This window comes from Colias philodice, chromosome 24 (genome assembly GCF_061535455.1).
Source record: "Colias philodice isolate Cphi_HAF_F1 chromosome 24, ilColPhil1 Martin Lab GWU primary, whole genome shotgun sequence".
NCBI classification, from domain to species: Eukaryota; Metazoa; Arthropoda; class Insecta; order Lepidoptera; family Pieridae; genus Colias; species Colias philodice.
The window spans coordinates 1,843,713-1,862,760 of record NC_143109.1 but is presented as its reverse complement, the minus strand read 5'-3'; the positions used below and the strand labels follow the sequence as shown (position 1 = coordinate 1,862,760).

The 19,048-nt window shown below is 33.2% G+C and overlaps 2 protein-coding genes across 10 annotated transcripts in view; one reads left to right on the top strand and one right to left on the bottom strand.

Moving 5' to 3' along the window:
• Positions 1-618: 618 nt before the first annotated feature.
• Positions 619-4,103, bottom strand: LOC149477630 (trypsin-7-like). The gene is made up of 5 exons (XM_089710289.1): positions 4,006-4,103; positions 3,382-3,553; positions 1,556-1,811; positions 1,111-1,216; positions 619-863 (listed from the first exon to the last, which is right to left on the bottom strand). Exons 1-5 carry the CDS (start codon positions 4,049-4,051, stop codon positions 658-660), a joined length of 786 nt encoding a protein of 261 aa, XP_089566415.1. The 5' UTR covers positions 4,052-4,103; the 3' UTR covers positions 619-657.
• Positions 4,104-6,552: 2,449 nt separating this feature from the next.
• Positions 6,553-19,048, top strand: part of Itpr (Inositol 1,4,5,-trisphosphate receptor) — an 89,125-nt gene continuing 76,629 nt past the window's right edge. For all 9 annotated transcript variants that reach the window (XM_089710140.1, XM_089710147.1, XM_089710145.1 and 6 more), the window contains exon 1: positions 6,553-6,743. The gene's annotated coding sequence lies outside the window, so the exon portion shown is untranslated. The remainder of the gene's footprint in view (positions 6,744-19,048) is intronic.

Genomic DNA, 19,048 nt, shown 5'->3' with positions numbered 1-19,048 from the left:
TTTCCTTTTGAGGTTCGGAACCCTAAAAATTGTGTGTAAAATATATAATAACGAAAATATTCCTTAGTAATTTCCATCTTTATTAATGTAGGCGCTCTGAACTACTAAGTAATAAATTATTAACATTAGTTTTAAAAGTAGGTTTACTGCTTCTGTTGTCTACTAAATATATCTAGTTAGTGAGTTGATGTTACTATGTGCGTGTAAAATGTTGTTTAATAATACCAATATTACACCAATGAATATGAAGTAGATAAAACTGTCGATTTTGTGTGACCTTTCCAAAGCTTTTGACTGTGTAGACTGTAGAAGATTCAATTCTTTTTCCGTGAACTCCGTTACTAAGAAATAAAAGGTTTAGCGCAGAATGTTGCTTCATACACATTCAGATAAGAAAACAAACAAACATGATGTTGATACAAAAGTTCTTTCAGTGTGTCGATCGCGTTGATTAAGATTGGTGTTCCACAAGGGTCATATTTAGGACACTTTCTATTTACCATAGTCCACCATAGTTACCATCTGTTTTGTTGATTTGATCGAGTTAGTAGGTCAAATATGATTAAATAGAAATAAAACGATACATATTACAAATATAGTTTAATATAAATAGGCTTAAACATTACAAATCACGTTCAAATAAAATCGTATTTCTTTTTATTGGGGAGCTACAGCGTTCTCCATGATCCAGTCAGTGTAGCTGGCAATGTTTGTGAAGACATCGGGGTATTCAGAAGATCCGCAGTCCTTGAAGTGGGAAACAATGCCGACAAGAGCTTGTGTGTTGAAAATTGTTGCCACCATGGGTGCGCCGGAGTCGCCGAAACACGCGCCACTGTTTTCTTTAGCAGCGCACAACACTCCTGAAAATTTTCATGATGTTAATTTTCTATAGGTGGAGAGATTTTTTAATGATTCGACAAATTCAATATAATTCTACAGCATGTAATCAATTTTAAATATTTATATAAATATTTTTTACTCTACGTATGTTCGTGTGGCTTCAAGATTGGTATAGATTAAGTTAACTAGCAAAGAAAAATCCACACTTTTATACCTACTAGTATTGAGTTTGTTGGAAGAATGTAAAAGCCAGGGTAAACTACTCACTTTCGTTAATATCGATTTGTTCTTCGTCAGCGTAAGCAGCGGCGCAAGCATCAAGGGACACCTTTTCTAAGACGACGGACTGGAGGGCATCATGTTGAGTGCCTTCCTGAAATACATTTTATTAATCACTGGATATACTTACATATTTAATTACGAAATACAAGTAACAACAGTAATATAATCATTTAAAATTACAAATTTATGACACAATGTGAAATTCATATACCTAGGAAATATGATATAATCTACTTATAACATACAGGTATGAATAAGAAACCTGCTGGTAAAAAAAATATAAAAATATTTTTAAGTTAATAACACTTGGCCATTTCAATATTAAATGGGATGGATAATGCTTCCACTAGATAATTATAAAACTATGTACCTACATACTAAGATATTAATTCTAAAGCAGATCATCGATCATCGATCAAATTAGTCTCACCGCATTAAAACCCCAACCAGCAACCACGCCAGAGACTCCAACGGGCAGATCATAGTCCTGTGGGGGCAGAGGCAGTGGTCTGATAACACTGCTTTGTCCGAACGGCTGTTGCAAGAACACAAGGGCGATGTCGTTCTGGCGGGGAGACTCAACGTAGCCGGGGTGCTTGAGCAGACCACGCATGGTGGTTTGCAAGCCTCCGAAGAGACTGTTGGTGGAACCAGCGCGGATTCGGAAGTTGGTCAGATCGGCTCCGCTGTTAATGTAATCGTTAGATTTATTGTTAGAACATGTGACATAAGTTTCGTTGTTAATAATCAAATTATTTTAATAAATAAAGCATTTTCGATATTACCATATTCAGTTTTTTTTTTAATTATTCAAAAGCTTTATAAATATATTTTTTAGGATTAAAAAAAATCGATCACAAGGCGGGATTCGAACCCGCGACTTCCACCTTACCGGGACGTTGCCTGATCTCTCGATTTTGTTATTGGTCTAAGATCCGAATGATGAAAGATGGGTTTACTGGAAAAATCCTGGACAGGACATTTTAATTAATTTAAAAAAAAAAAATTTAATTAATTGCAGTTCTTATCAAGATAATAAAAAAATTATAATAGACTTGAAGTATGAAACCTACAGAATGTGCAGTCATAGGGTTTTCTAATATTTACCTGGACAAACTGCTAGGTTGGCAGGTATAAATAGGCATGTCCGTACCAGTTACTTTCACTTGATGGGATGATAGAAAAAAAATATATATCAGCATGAGCGCTGTTTTATAACAAAATTGTTTATTGTCTCAACGCTGCATAATTAAAAAAATAAAAAGATTTTTTTAATAATTAACTAAAAATATCCTGTCCAGGATTTTTTCAGCAAACCTATCTAATAGATTTTTTAATAGACTACATTTATTATAAAATTGGTCTCATTCTATTATCACGCCGGTGAAGGTCGACCGACCTATTGGCCCGTGAGCCAGGTGCAAATTTGGTTCATTATTTCCTCTCAAGAGATAATTCGTCAGACGCATCAGAGTATAGTATTATAATGCCTCGTGAACGTCACCAGCTGACGTATAATACACCATGTTGTAACCAGCTGATTATTTTTTTTCGTTGAGATATTGGGTTAGCTACAATTTGACAAATTTTTAGCTGAGAGGAAATGAATGAATGTATTTTTTTTTCCTACGTGCGTGGGAGGCTACAACCGCTCACCCCCCAACCGAGCTCCAGCTGACGTTCACGAGGCTTCATAATACTATACTTAGATGCATTTTACTAATTACCGCTTGAGAGGAACTTGGTCATAAAATTTGTTCCTGGCTCACGGGCTATATGTTCGGATCTTCTACTATATTTTAAGATTTAATTCAGCCCTTTCTGAATATCATAAAAGCCATTTTCTAATTCGACAGAATAAATTAAATTTCCATCGAGTTTTTTATCTTTTCTTCTTTTAATAGAACAACATTCCCAGATAGAGCATCCTTCATTTAAAAAAGAATATGACACAAAGACAATTTTTATTCACTTTCACCATAAAAAATCTTTTACGTATTAAGTTTGACTATACAGGGTGGAAATTATCAATGGGCCCTGGAGGGAAAGTAACTACTTGAAATACTGGAAGTAGCAATTTTTACCGAAAGGAAACATTCCTTAATTTTTAAAGAGAAGTAAAACTGCATTTAAAGAATTTTGAAATTTTACTTACCATAGACAGTAAAATTTCCTATCTCCAGTATTTAAATTAGGTATTTTCCCTCCAGGGCCAATTGAAAATTTCCTGTATAGGTAAATTACAATGATACTCACGTGAAACAGTACGCGCAAGTCAACACGTGCCATGATGAAACCAAAGGTCCGACACAGCGTTGGATTTCCCGGTTGATACCAGGGTAGTAGTAGACCAGCGCAGCGACGTGCGGGAAGTCAGTGATGTCGGTGTCAGCCCCACCGGTTATCCTTTCTTGTGGTGCCGCTAATGCTATATGAAATAAGGACATTTATTGTAAAACGCAGCTATGAAACAAAACCTTACAAAAACCTCAGACTACTTTAACTTGATAGTAAAAAAACAGTATTTTTTTTCACCTTAGGTAATCATTGTTTGGTGCAACATGTAATTTTAAAAATTAAAACACTCAACCTAGTTACTAACTAAGAGAAAAAATAAAATATTTTTAATTTCTAATTTTGTCACCCTAACCTTTTTGATTAATTATCGCGTAGGTAATTAAAAAAAACAGATGCACTTTATTTCAATATTAATTTTCAACGGCCTTTGCAGAGAAAACCACTCAAAGTTTAATTTTCAGGCATAGAATGCATGTAATTATATGATCTAGCACGGCTGAATTTTACTTCTTGAATATAAATTAAGTATCTTCGATTATTTGTACTTGATTTTAACCCGTGATTAAAACAACGTTAACTTACCAGCGCCGAAAATCGCGAGCGCGATACAAAGTGTCCTGGCTACCATTTTAACACCCAACACTAAACGTGGAATTACTAATCAGATTACTACATTTTATACCCACCAATGACCCATTATCATTTGCTATTTTTATTCAACGCTATACAGGATGCTTTTAATTGTTTTTGTTTAAGCCTACAATACTTTTTTGAATGAAATTATATTATCCATTTCAACATTCTACATAAAAGTACCTAAACTAATTTTCCCTACTTAATTTTACAAAATATGTGAACATTGTTTGTTACTCTTATTCTACCGATTTGGATGAAATTTCATACGGGATCAGGGGTACCTCAAGGTAGCATACTAGATCCCGTACCTACTTTATCTTTTGTACACATCAGATATACCAAAAAAAAATAAAAACACCAAAACGCAAAGAAAAGTCATTCAATGAGATAAGTCAATTAATAATAAGAAAAGTCAATTAATAATTGCTCCGAGTATGTACCTTTTTCGCGCATATGACAATCCAAATATGCACTTGAATATTGCTAAGTGTCACCCTGTGTATAGATCCCGTTAAGACCAAAAAATTTATGGCATAATCATGCACGTATGAATTATCGATTATTAATACAAGATTAGTTACGATAAACTCGGGAGCTTCCTATGATTATCTTGAATGATAACAGTAATTATAACGAGAACTTGTTTTCATTTCAAATCCTTATCCCCTTTACATTAGAAGAGCTTTCGTAAACTCTAGCAGATAAGGAAATAAATATAATCATCGATTAGGAAAAATTCAATATTTTCAGGATTTACAATTTCATTTCATTAAGTTTTAGTTTTTAGAACTTCACAAATAATAACGTTCAATAACATCAATATATTAAGTAAATAAAAAAACTAGCCTGATCAAATTATAGAGTTCAATAGGTCATTAGTTATTTGCTTTGTGAAAATAATTCTATTATTCAAATTAAAAAAGTCATGAATATATTTTTTAAATTATTATTTTAAATAATTAACAATAGTCCATTGTTTACGATTCTATAGTTCGTAATATAATATACCTAAGTGAGCTATGTGGTGGATTTGATGACCCCACAAAATGTTTTAAATTGCAAGGCGCAATTTTCACTGAAGTTACCGATTTGAAATCTAATCACACAGAGGCTGATTCAAGAATGTTCTGCCATACTTTTCATTCTGTCAAACACAACGACAGTGACACCGATATTTTTGTATTAGGCCTTTATTTCTGGCATAAACTTGAAAATATACTCGCCATCTTTGAATGCTCCCCCCACTGCCCCATGCAACTATTTCACTGTACGAACTATTGAATCGTAAACAATGGACTATTGTTAATTATTTAAAAAATATATTCATGAGTTTTCAATCTATAGTGGTTTAAAGTTAACTCAAAAATGGAGCATTTTCGTAAATTTTCTAAAAAATCTTAGAGAAAGTGTAAGAAATGTTATAGTATGCTATATATTCGTGATCTACTCAATAAGCTCTTTCATTTGATACCCCACACGGCATGTTTTGGAAATTTTTATTTTTTTCTTTGTATGCCATATTTAATTACCGGGGTGCAGGGAGGGGGACCACAAAACTGCTTGGCAACATCTGTCTATAGGATGTCTGGGATCTATACAATATATATCAGAAGTCAGATTTAGGTCCGCTATTTTTGCAAACGAACATCTCCTTATAGCCTGCTCTAAGTGAGCAGAAAAACGTTCTAATGGGCTAAAAACTGCTACAAAAAATGATATAAGTAAAGTAGAATAATAATAATAATCGTCGTACTCACCTAACTAAATATTTTTCAAAAAATTTTTCAAGATGAGTTAAATAGTTAAATGAAAAAAATATGTCACATATCCTTCTTGTTCATTGACTCATTGTTCATGATAGACATAAAGAAAACTTCAAAACTTCCAATGTTACAACGTCAATACATGAGAAATTTCCTGTTTTTATTCAAAATTAAATTCGTGTAATATGGGTAATCGAAGTTTTAGCGGTTTAAATTTTGAAAGTCAAGAAAATATGACTGATACTTTAGAGAATCACGTTCGAGGGACGAAATTTAAATCAAAACATTCTTGTGAGCCGATAGTAAAACGACCAAGAAGCGTAAAAAAGCCGAGGATCCCAAGCAAAACAAGGGCTACTAGAGGAGTTTACAATAAAATAAATAATATGTTTGGAGAAAAAATTCCTATTATGTTAGCGGTACTTACATCAGAATCTGATTTACGTTTATTCTTTGAAAATAAACCTTATTACAAATCATCGCATCGTATGTACAAAGAGAAATATAGAAGGTTAATTTCTTTTCCTTGTGCAACGTACTGTGCAGAGTGTAGAAGATCGTCTAAGTTGAGTTTCAGATCAGAAAGTTAAATTTTACATCCTCGTAAGTTGTTTGATTTATTTTCCTGTTAATTATATTTTTGTGTTAAAACAGAGCTTGTTTCATTTGCCGGTGTGTAAAATTATTTATCCTGGTAACGATTTCATGCAAGCGTAGGGACTTTATAAAATTAAGCGTGGTATCCCAGTGCAGTTGCGCGCCTTCTTCTGAGGAAGGAGTGTTTCGTGTTTCGTGTGTCATTTCAAGATAAAGTTTACATGTTTTCTCGAATTTAGGCAATAAATCACACTAATCATTGTATGTTAACATTGTTGTGATTATGTGTTATCATCTTGTGTGTGCTCGAAGCGTGTGATAAGGGTAAGCCACCGTAAATTCATTTAGCCGTGTCAGACGGTATACTGTGAATACATTGAAATCATATGTTCTTATTAGAATAATGTTTTTTAATTAACACCCACAGATTATCATAATTAGGCCAAATTTTCAAAGTCATAAATAACACTTCGATCGCGATTTTTGATAAAACTTTTATTTGACATTGATGTGCTAACAGTATTATTATGTTTAAGTTATTTATTTGGTTAGTACCCGTGATATGGCGATGATTTCATTATCTACTTGTTGGATTCCTATAAGTTTTTATATGTTAATGTTAAATCTTTTTATTTAAATAACAAAACTTTTTATTATTTGTATAATAAGTTATTTAGTTAATTATTTTTCGGTGTTGATGACCTGTTCAAAATAATTTAAATCATTTAATAAACAAAAAACAATTATTCATAATTTTAAAAGTAAGGTTATGTAAGTACATAATATCAAGATTGTGTTGGTAAATAAAGTTTAACAACTTACCAAAATTTACTTACTTTATTTACACTTATTTTGCACTAAAACTTCTATATTTTAAGTGTGTACATATTTCTTAAATATTTATGCAGTCCATTAAAATAATAAAACTAAAAACACCATTGCACGGGTCATCTTGATTAATAATAATTAATAGTAGGGGAGGCCAAGAGGGGGATTTTGGGATTTACTCGAGCGCGTCAGATTACTATAAGGGACGTTACCTTAGCTATTATAGTCAATATGAGCAGTTATGGTTGGTGGGTGCGCTCAGGGAAAATTGAATAATCCATATGTATGGTTATTATATATATGGATTATTCAAATCGCTGGAAAATTTGAATAATCCATAATTCCCTAAGGTTGAGCTCGAATCGTCAGATTAGCGAAATGGGGACTTCTTATATTGTAATTAACCCCCCCATATATTAATCTGACGCGCTCGAATAATATTACTTTAATTTTTTACCCTTTCTTCATAGCGATTAAATCGCCACTTAAATCGTCAGATTAACGTATACTTTTTTTCAGTGACGTCCTGGAGCATGCAAAATATCAATATCTAACGCGCTTGAGTATATCCAAGCCAATTTTTTTCTTTTTTAAATTAAAAAAAATCAAAAAACCCTTCCCCACCGCTAAAAGTGAAAACATTATAGGACCTTTTTTTCTCGCTATGGTCTAATCTACCAATTCTAATAGGTTCCCGTGACGCTCGAGTAAATCCACATTTAGCATCCTGGGCTCCCCTACTTATAGATTAATTTTTGTGATGACATGAACTAGTTACAACTGCAGTTCTTTTTATAAAAGAATTTCGGCCAATAGCTTAGCATTCCAATTTTAAAAACAGGATGTCATTATATTTGTGATAGTCAAATATGAACTTTCCTACATACTCATTTTCCTTTTTATGATCTCCAGCAACTCGTTTTATAATTTGTATCAAGATTTCATAAAAATATAAATCTATATTATACAATCTATGTTTGACTAGGAATGTACTACTTAAGATAATATTTAGATGACAATTATATGAGTTTTTAATATAACTGAATTAATAATAAAATTAAATTTTAAATATTTAATACACTTATCTCCTCCTTGGTACAGTGGTTGACGTGTGAGCATAGAACCAAGGGTCCAAAAACTAATACTTACACTTATTTAACATTTATTGGTATTCTTATTAATATTCACTCTGGTCCAGATGCTAGAACTCAAGACTGAATATTTTGCAGAACACTTACCGTAGACTCCTTAACAAATAAATTTCATATTCTTTGTAACTTATAATGACAAAGCTTGACGCCCCTTATTAAAGCCATTCTTGTATGGGAAATTTATATACTTACAGGTCTAGGGCTACATAGAGACAAAATATATTTTCTTTTAAATTGATATAGTGTGCCCATACATTGAATATATATCTGTCTCCTGCACCATTTCTCAATACTTACGTTCAAAATATTTTAATTTCAATCAAATGTTATACCAATTATTGGTTTTTGAGAAGGACGCTTATAAAATGAAATATTCAGTGGGAGTTTATGTTGCAAAGAATATAAGTATTCTAATAAAAATATATATAGATATTGTATTGGAATATGCAAGAAAACCAAGAAGGAAATTAACCTTACCTCTAGCAGAAAAGACAATAACGGGTATTTGTAGTATCTTTTCAGAAGCGAGCGCTAACTTATTAGCAAAAAACCAGTTAATTAGATGGATTACAGTCCATACCATAAACAAATTTATCTTTACTAATATTATAAAGAGGAAAGATTTGTATAAATAAGTACATATATGTTTGTAATGAATTGGCTCAAAATGTACAGAAGGAATTTGGATGAAATATTACAATAATAGTTTATACATTTGATAAAACACATAAGCAATAGAAATATTTAAGTCTGCGGGTACATACGAGGGTGAAACTGCGGCACAACTAGTTTGTAAAATATATCTGCGTTTTTAAAGTTTCAAAGGTAGTTTTATAATATGTTAATTGTTAGAATTGTTTAAATCTTTCTTTCTTAAAAGTCAATTTGTTGAATCTATAATCTACTAGCAGTGCATCCTGGCTTCATCTGTTGTTATTTACTTTTTCTGTCCATAAGAACCATCCCCATACTTCAAAGAATGTTATAAAAAAATTAATAAGGAAATTGGTTCAGCCGTTCTCGAGTTTTGTTGTTACCAACACATTTGTCGGTTCATTTTTATTATATAACTAGATTAAGTATAATAGAAAGTTATTCAAGTTAAAACTTATCCAACAATATCTTATAAAGATAAAAACTTTTCTGAACTATTACTAATTAAGCTGTTTGAATCTTAGTTTGAATGATGTTATCAGAAACAGCTGTTTAAAAAATCTTTGTCAGTTGGACAATCTCTTAACATTTTAATAATATATTGGGTACTCACATTAATTTATAAGTTTGAGCCATTGAGATAATATTACTACGTATGGAGGAGACACCACGAACAAAATCTGTGCGCCATTTTTTTGCTCTAACTAAGTTTTAAAAATTATTATTTAGTTAGGTACTTAACGATGAAAGTTATTCCTTTGCACTTTTCCGTATTACTTATTTGTATTATTTGTGCAATATCGTAACACACACGAAGGCATGTTTGATGCGTTTCACTTTAAAACCATTAAAAAATACCGCTCAACATACGTCACATGACGTATGTTGAGTGGAACATAAGTGATGTAGGCGGTGTCGTCTCCTATTAATATTATCTCAATGGTTTGAGCGGTGATTTTTGTTTCCTTGTTATTTCTTCTACATGTATTGAATCCTTGTAGTTACAGTTAATCCATCCAAAGTTGTTATAAGTCTATTCAAATATCTTTTCTCAAGATACTGGGATAATTTTCGATTCACACATAAAATGGTGTTCATAAGATTGTACATTTTATGGATAGTAAAAAAAAAAAAAGATTCTTCTTTGTTTATGGCCCCACAATATGATTTTTAGTTCAATTAAAATTTGTTCACTGTAGGTATATGTATTTTCAATATTTCAACTTACCTACATTACAAAATATGATAATATTTAGTACAACCATGTACATAACATGGGTTTTGGAGAAAAATTGAAAATATTGCAATGAAAATAATAAATTCTAGTCTAGAGTCTAGACTATAGTTTATTTTGAATGTGGAATGAACTATTCCATATTCAAAATTAATTTTTCATTCTCTCTTATTCTATTCAATTGATAATAAATTGTTGGCCGAGTATGAATTAGTTAATAGCATGGACGTATAAAAAAAGACGGACGGTATATCGCCTAAACATTGAGTGAAGCCTAGTAATGGCGGCGAAACATCCATGTGTGTGTGCCATGTTGCCATGGCAACAGCTGTCCTGATGACAATGGCGGCTGTATTTTTTTCTATAAATTTTGCCGTAATAATTTTGTCATTAAAACATAAAAGAAATAACTTGCTTCCCTGTGGAATGTAATCCCTTGTGTTTTGTTATTTAAAATTGTACTGTTGCGACACCACTTAACCACGCAAGACGGCATTTTAAATATTTTTTGTGAAACAGTGACGCAGTTAATCAGTCGGTAGTTCACGACGTAATGGCGGTCGACTAGCTTACTATGGTGAGAGTGTGTGCGTGTTTATTGTCTTTACACGATCGCTAGCTTACTATGGTGGCTTCACGTTGTTTGTTCGTAATACGGCGTCCGTCTTTTTTTATACGTCCATGGTTAATAGGTTTTTTGGTACTTGGATAGAGAATATTGAAATAATGTGGTGACTCTTCATTAACATTTCTACCATCCAACATTCATATTTCACAGTTTGTCTGAATTTTTATAGATTTATTATTATGTGATTTAAATTTAAATCAAAACATTCTTGTGAGATGCTTGTGAGCATATTTATTCTGAGTAAGAAGCTTAAAAAAAGCCTCGGATACAAAGCAACAACAAAATTATGATTTTTGGATTATTGTCTATATGGTAAGTGGTAATATTATCAAAATTTATATAAGCGTTTGTGCGGGTGACAATGTTGGGTGGGCTGTCAGTTAGGCGTATACCTTGGGTATACCTACTCAAAGAGTTTTTAAGAATATTTTAATAAAAATTCGTATGGAATTTTATACATATATAAGTTTTTCGTAGTCATTGTACCTCCAATTATATGCTTAGTACACCGACGGTGGGACACTGTATACCTGTGTCTCATAGGGTTACAAACTTACAAGTTTTATCATGCAATTTTATAATGAGCAAACAAAAATGAAATCACGTTTGTTAGCGCTGCGAGATCTCATAAACATCTCTATATAGATACTGCATACTAATTGTTCTAATGAAACCTAACCACTTCGCCCGGCCACTAATTAATTATGCGAGCTAACGAGGTGTGTTCACATGATGGACCTTATGGTTCTTGTTACATCGTCTTGTGTATTTGCTTTGTTCATTTTGTTACTTCGTACATAAATGGGTAAATTAAAACAATATGGTTCGCAGTTCTAGTATCATTTCGAGTTGTTCATATTATTTGATTTATGTAATATGATAAAGTAGCTTTCGCCCGCGACACAGTAGTCACAGGAATTTCCAACTAGAAAGAGATGTTTCCCCCTGATAAAAAGCAGCCTATGTCATTCTCTAGCCTCCTGACTGTCACCAGACGCAAAACTCATATGTCACAAGACAAACAAACGAACACACTTTGCATTAGTAAGGATGAATTTTTTCTCGTGACCACGTATGCGTTGGGCAGTATCCAGCATCCTGGATTTATTTATTTAGTCTTTATGTCCTTTAACTTTGATGTGTCCCTCTTCTATCCAAATGAATGTTAACCGCGAATCCTGGTACATACATATTACATAGATAACGAAAAATCCGTTATTTTTGTCGCCAAACGCGTTGTCTGAAATAATTAATTCTTATATTTAAGTGAAAAAATAAAATAATACTGTAGGTACCTTATTACTACCTTACTTTACCTTACCTTATGATATACTAGCTTTCCGCCCGCGGCTTCGCCCGCGTTTTCAGAGAAAAACCCGTCCCCGTAGGATTTCCGGGATAAAACCTATCCTATGTCCTTTCTCGGGTATCAAAATATCTCTATACCAAATTTCATGCAAATTGGTTTAGTAGTTCAGGCGTGATTGAGTAACAGACAGACAGACAGAGTTACTTTCGCATTTATAATATTAGTATGGATTATGTACACGTAGGTCAGGTGTACAATGTACATGAAGAATAAGAATCGATAGAACGAAGGGTGACTGAAATATCACTTTCAAGATCTTCTTGGAAAAGCGTCTTCCACAAACAGCTGTATTCCAATAAGAATATCTATTGTTATTTATACATAGTGCGTTGAAAATTACTTTAAAAGAAGCAATTACAAGAGCTTTTCTCAGCTCTTTTCTGTAGAAGTTGTATATTTTTATGAGTTCAAACTTTTAAGTGCCTGAAACAGCGACTAACATTAATTAACATAGTCCCTTGTGTTTCGTGTTTATTTTGTTTTTCTTCAGGTTTGTTTTGTACCGAGAAATACTTCGATTGTTATCTTACTTATTGTTCCTTATTCAAATAAGATAATCTGTGAATCTCTGTGTTCCTTTTTACGTTAAGTTCTTTTTGTTTATCATTTTAATTGTGTTAAACATAAGAAATTATAAATTTTAGTGTTGTTGTTAATGTTGTAACTATTAAAAATAAAAATCTATACTTAATAATATTATTTTAAGATTATAAAACTGAAGAATTTGTTTGTTTGTTTGAACGCGCTAATCTCAGGAACTACATACAGGTCCGATTTGAAAAATTCTTTCGGTATTAGATAGCCTATTGATCGAGGTAGGCTGTAGGCTATATACCTATTATCATCATGCTAAGACCAACAGTAGCGAAGCAATGCGGGTAAAACCGCGGGGCACAGCTAGTATTTAATAAACGCAAATAATTATTGGTATCATTTATAAATTACACAATGAGCACTGAGATGTCAACGGCCTTGTCAATTCATCGAGAGACAAGAAACATGATATAAGTTATGTGTTTTGAATCACAATAGTAATAATTGAAAACGGTTCTCAAAGACCTTTATATTAATGTCATCTCTTACAATACATTATTTTATATGTAGACAATAATCATGTAAGTAAGTAGGTATATTATTTTAAGTGTAGACAATATTTGAAGCCCTCTAGTTGTGGTATATAATCGTATTCCTGTACATTCCTTACACATATGTTATATACAGTGAAGAAAACCTTTTCTAGGTAGTAGGTATAAGCCATTGAACGATGATTTTAAATTTAGAAAGCAGTTGTGCTAATTGGGAAGGCAAATAAAGACTCAGGTGTTTAGATTTCATTCCTATTCATTACTACGACTGTAGTCTGTAACTAACGATGGATACACTATATTGCACGCCTCATAAGCGAAGCGTTGAGGTGGGTACTACTGTCACTTCGCGCAAAACATCTGATTTTTCAAACTTAAAATGTCTTTATGTATCATACATTGCACTTGTAAGATAATACATACACACACATATTAAGAAAAAATACTATTTTTAACATTCATGATATTTTTGATGTCATTTTTGTTATTTAAACTAGTTAAAAAACAGTTTAAAAAAGTTCTGTCTTGGACGTCCGTGTGTCTGTATGTGCGGAGGATTTTCTTGTTAACACGATAGCGACCGAAATACTTTACTAATCGAGTCTTTTTTTCTATCTTACGCTTGAGTATGCTCAGGAATAGAACCCTTTCATTTTTCAGGGTCTGATTCGATGTGGTTTAATTGTTATTAAATAAACAAAAAAAATAATAATTAATAAATAATTTTTAAAAAAAAATTATGAGGCGTGCACTTTTGGATTTTCCAAACTATTTATAATATTAAGTTACTGCTAACGTTACAAGAGTTTATTAGAGCCAGTTTCACGACTTGCCAGTTTCACACTATTAACGTCTCGAGCACTTTTTCACTTACACTTTCATACACATGTTCTTGTAACTGATTGATAAACTAATCAAAAATATCCAGAAGTTCTTTTTTAATTAGAGTTCCCGTCACAATAAGGCAGTATCACAATAACGATCGTTTTAGGTATAAGCGATCCATTCAATAAAACTGTCATTACGTGTTTCTAATAATTCATTCAATCTTTCACTCGAGTAAGCGCCTTTTACACGCGTAATCTCATTTTTAATTTGTATGAAACCTGCCATCTGCTGTCTTATTGCTTATAAGTTATAACATATTAGGTAGGTACTGTCTCTTCGTAGCAATCTTTATAAGTGCCGTGAATAGCAACCTCCTACGATGTATTGGATAATATTGTTGAAATATGCTTTTTGATTAGATGTTTTTTTATAGATACTAAGCTGTATTAATCCTATTAATAAATAAGTGGGTAGCAAATAGGAATCCGACGTTTGTCACTTTGTGGTTCATTTATGTAAACGACTTGAATAATAAATAACCTAAATTCAAATTCAAATTCAAATTCAAATTTCATTTATTTACAAGAATGTAGTTACAAAAAAGGTGTTATTACAATGTTAACGCGCTAATACATTCTACCCATTTTCTGGGTGTGCAAATATTTAAATGGAAATAAGTTAAATTACACTACACCAACACTACACAAATTCTTCGCGTCACTAATCACTATTGTTAAACGTCACTAATTCTTCCTTGTCACAGATTCCGCAATGTAATAAGTTCTTGAATATCATAAAATTGTTTCTCCATTAACCATTTCGTCAGTTTCTTCTTAAATATATTTACTGGGAGATCCTTAAAGTTATCCGGTATTTTATTATATATTGTAATAGTCATAAATATCACACTATTTTTTGCTTGATTTATTCTACATGTTGGAAAGTGCAGTTTATTTTGATACCTCGTTAACATATGCGAATTTACTTCTCCTTTCTTTTTAAAATATTCTGGGTGGTATTTAACAAATAAACATACTTCTCTTATATATATGCAGGTCAGTGTAAGGATACGTAATTTACCGAACATTGGTTTGCAACTGTCCCTTTGATGTAATCCGCACAGGGCTCGGATACATTTCTTTTGTGCCACAAATACTTTCCGCACCTCGCAAGACTGTCCCCAAAGAATTATTCCGTAAGATAGTATCGACGATATATATGCATGGTAGGCATTTATTGCAGCATTCATAGATACAGTATCTCTTAGGCGACGTAATACATAAACGAAACGATTTATCCTATCACAAATATATTCAATATGACTGTCCCATTTTAGACCTTCGTCTACCAGAACACCTAAGAATTTATGGTGTTTTACCTGTTCGATTACTTGATCATTACATTTTATATCTAGATTAATTTTGGTGCAATTCTTTGTATAATATTGAATTATTTTTGTTTTTACTAAGTTTATTTTCAGATTATTATTTTGTAACCATTTTACTATATTATGTAATGCTGTATTTATATCTCTCTCATATGTATTTTTATCCGTGCATTTAACAATAAGGGTAGTGTCGTCTGCGAATAAAACTGTTTTGTGTTTCACTGATCTCGGTAAATCGTTAATATACAGGGTGTACCAAAAAGTAGTGATGAACGGAAGCTGAGAGGTAGAGGACCTAGAGGGCTATCCGAATCACCCCCATGTATGTTATGCGATTTTTCGTATTTTCGGAGTTATGACGTCTTTTTCAATTTTTCACCTATCGCCGAGTACGATGATATTTTCACTCATGCTGACGTCAATGATTGCGGAAAATGCTTGATTTTTTTTGTGTGCTAAGCTAAAAGATAGGCCAATTCAGTATGGTAACATTTACTATCGTTAGATCTTTGAATGGAATAAAAAAAAGAATTAAATGGCAAGAAAGATAAAATTACCCAGTATGTTCACCACTTCAAGGGCCCGTAAAAAAATAAAATCACATAAAAAAAGTTTTCCGTTTGACTTTTAAAAACTTGCTCTATCTACCAGATAGCTACCCTGAAAATTTCATTTTATTATTCAGAAGGCTTCAATCGAAAAATTTTAATCTAAATGTGGTAAGTGCAAAAATTGAATTAACATGATGATCATTAAAACCAATAAATAGGTGTTTAATTACCAGAAATTTTTAAAATAACCCCGCTGTTGCTCAATGCAAGTGCGACATCACCGTAAAAAGTTGTCTTTTAAATGTCTGAATGCCCTTTTATCATTTTTAATGGTTTCTTCCGCTACTATGAATTTCCGGGTTATTTCGTCCAAATTGTGGCATTCTCTCAAGTAGCCGAGGTCTTTTTAGTATTCCCATTGAAACAAATCAATGGGGTTTAGGTCGAGGGACCGTGGAGGCCAGGCTTTAAGGCAGGCGTCACCGGCGCATGCGCAGGCTGCAACGACCAATCCATGTTTCAGGGTATCTTTGCCCTTTAGCCTGGCCTGCACGGTCCCCGGACATAAACCCTATTGATTTTTTTCCGTGGGGATACTACAAAGACGAGAGACTGCCACAATTTGGACGAAATAACCCGGAAATTCATAGTAGCAGAAGAAACCATTAAAAATGATAAAAGGGCATTCAGACATTTAAAAGACAACTTTTTACGGTGATGTCGCACTTGCATTGATCAACAGCGGGGTTATTTTAAAAATTTCTGGTAATTAAACACCTATTTATTGGTTTTAATGATCATCATGTTAATTCATTTTTTGCACTTACCACATTTAGATTTAAATTTTTCGATTGAAGCCTTCTGAATAATAAAATGAAATTTTCAGGGTAGCTATCTGGTAGATAGAGCAAGTTTTTAAAAGTCAAACGGAAAACTTTTTTTATGTGATTTTATTTTTTTACGGGCCCTTGAAGTGGTGAACATACTGGGTAATTTTATCTTTCTTGCCATTTAATTCTTTTTTTTATTCCATTCAAAGATCTAACGATAGTAAATGTTACCATACTGAATTGGCCTATCTTTCAGCTTAGCACACAAAAAAAATCAAGCATCTTCCGCAATCATTGACGTCAGCATGAGTGAAAATATCATCGTACTCGGCGATAGGTGAAAAATTGAAAAAAACGTCATAACTCCGAAAATACGAAAAATCGCATAACATACATGGGGGTGATTCGGATAGCCCTCTAGGTCCTCTACCTCTCAGCTTCCGTTCATCACTACTTTTTGGTACACCCTGTATAAGAGGAATAAAAATGGGCCGAGCACACTTCCTTGTGGTACACCTGATTTATTAACTTTTTTCTCTGACCTATATGAATTTCGTGTTTGATTTATTATTTTATGAATCTCATTAAGTTCCCGATAATATACCCTCATTACTCAAGTCGAATAATTTTCATGCTATTTTGGTCCGAGGATCTACCTAGATTTTTAATAATATTAAAATTAATTTGTTGTTGTATTTTGTAGAACTTTGTTGTTTCCAATTGTGCGTTCCATTTCACACGTGTGCCAATGTCTAATTCTAAACATCGATATTGCTAAAAGAGCCCTGACCAAAGGTAATAACTTCATGAGCAGCTATTGCGATGGGCTATTATTATTCTGAAACATGCGACTTTCAGAAGATAAATATTTCACGAGTCCGTCTTCTCATTAAAAATTGAACGTGACGTAGTGACTAGGGACCTTAACCCTTCGTTATTGGCCTAAAAGGCTGTCAGCATTTTGCCATTATTAGATATTGCCATTGCTCAATAAAAATACCAGCTTATACTACAGATATAGCATACTCAATTTTCTGTTATTTGGGTCTATATAGTTAGAGACTGAAAAGAAGATTTTTGTTTTCTTATTAAAAGGCGTCGTTAACGATGAAGTGATGCGTTTACTTCAAGCATCGGATGGAAAGGAGTGCCAAAGTAAAAAATAATAAAGAAGTTTAGAAGTTAGCAATAAATGTATAAACGAATACGGTATGAATGTTTCCATAAAAGGTACCTACTGAAAGTCCTGCAGTGCCTAGGACTTAAATCGGTATGAATAGCTATCGCTCTTTGAATAGCCTGTCATGTAGTATTTGTATTCTCTTTGATAGCCTGTGTCAAAAAATGTAAGTACATCTACGTTGAGTTGCTAGTTTTTTCAATGTTAATTTAAATTAACAATGTTAAAATAAATAATTTAAATAAAAATTCATACAAAAATGACCAAACATAAACATTGTTTTATGATAATCATGGCAGATGGCACAAAGTCGAATGAAACATTTTTATTACTTCAATAAAGGTTATTTTTACATAATCAAATAATTTCTACTATTGTTAGCGTTTGTGTGCTCTGTGCACATCGGTTAAATACAAATTCTGCTAGATGATGTTAAAAATCCGGTCTTAATAGGAACCCAAACTGAAGGTACTCAAGAAATGAAACCACTATTCGTATATAGTGTTATCAAATAAGCCATAGGGCATTATTAGGTCAAGAATATCTCCCCCCAACGGTCCAGGCCTTGTCGCGGCGGAGGGGCTCAGTAGCTCAGAGTTATGGCCCTCTGAGTGAAGCGAAATTGGACCAGCGATGGGGCTGAACGGCTGGTTTAGAGTCGGGGAGATTCGACCGGCCCGACGGCCAGGGCTAGGTGTGGCCCAGCGGCCGCTGTGTGCGGCGTGGGATGGCGGCCAGAGGTCGTGGCTTGGCGGACCCCGTGTCCACTAGGCAAAGGTGGCGCTGAACGGCAGTTGGGGTTGGAAAGCCTCGACTGACCCAACGGCAGAGGTCCTGTTTGTGGGCCAGAGAGGAGCCGGCTTTTATGCGGCGGTGGATGGTGGCCAGAGGTCGCGGCGCGGCG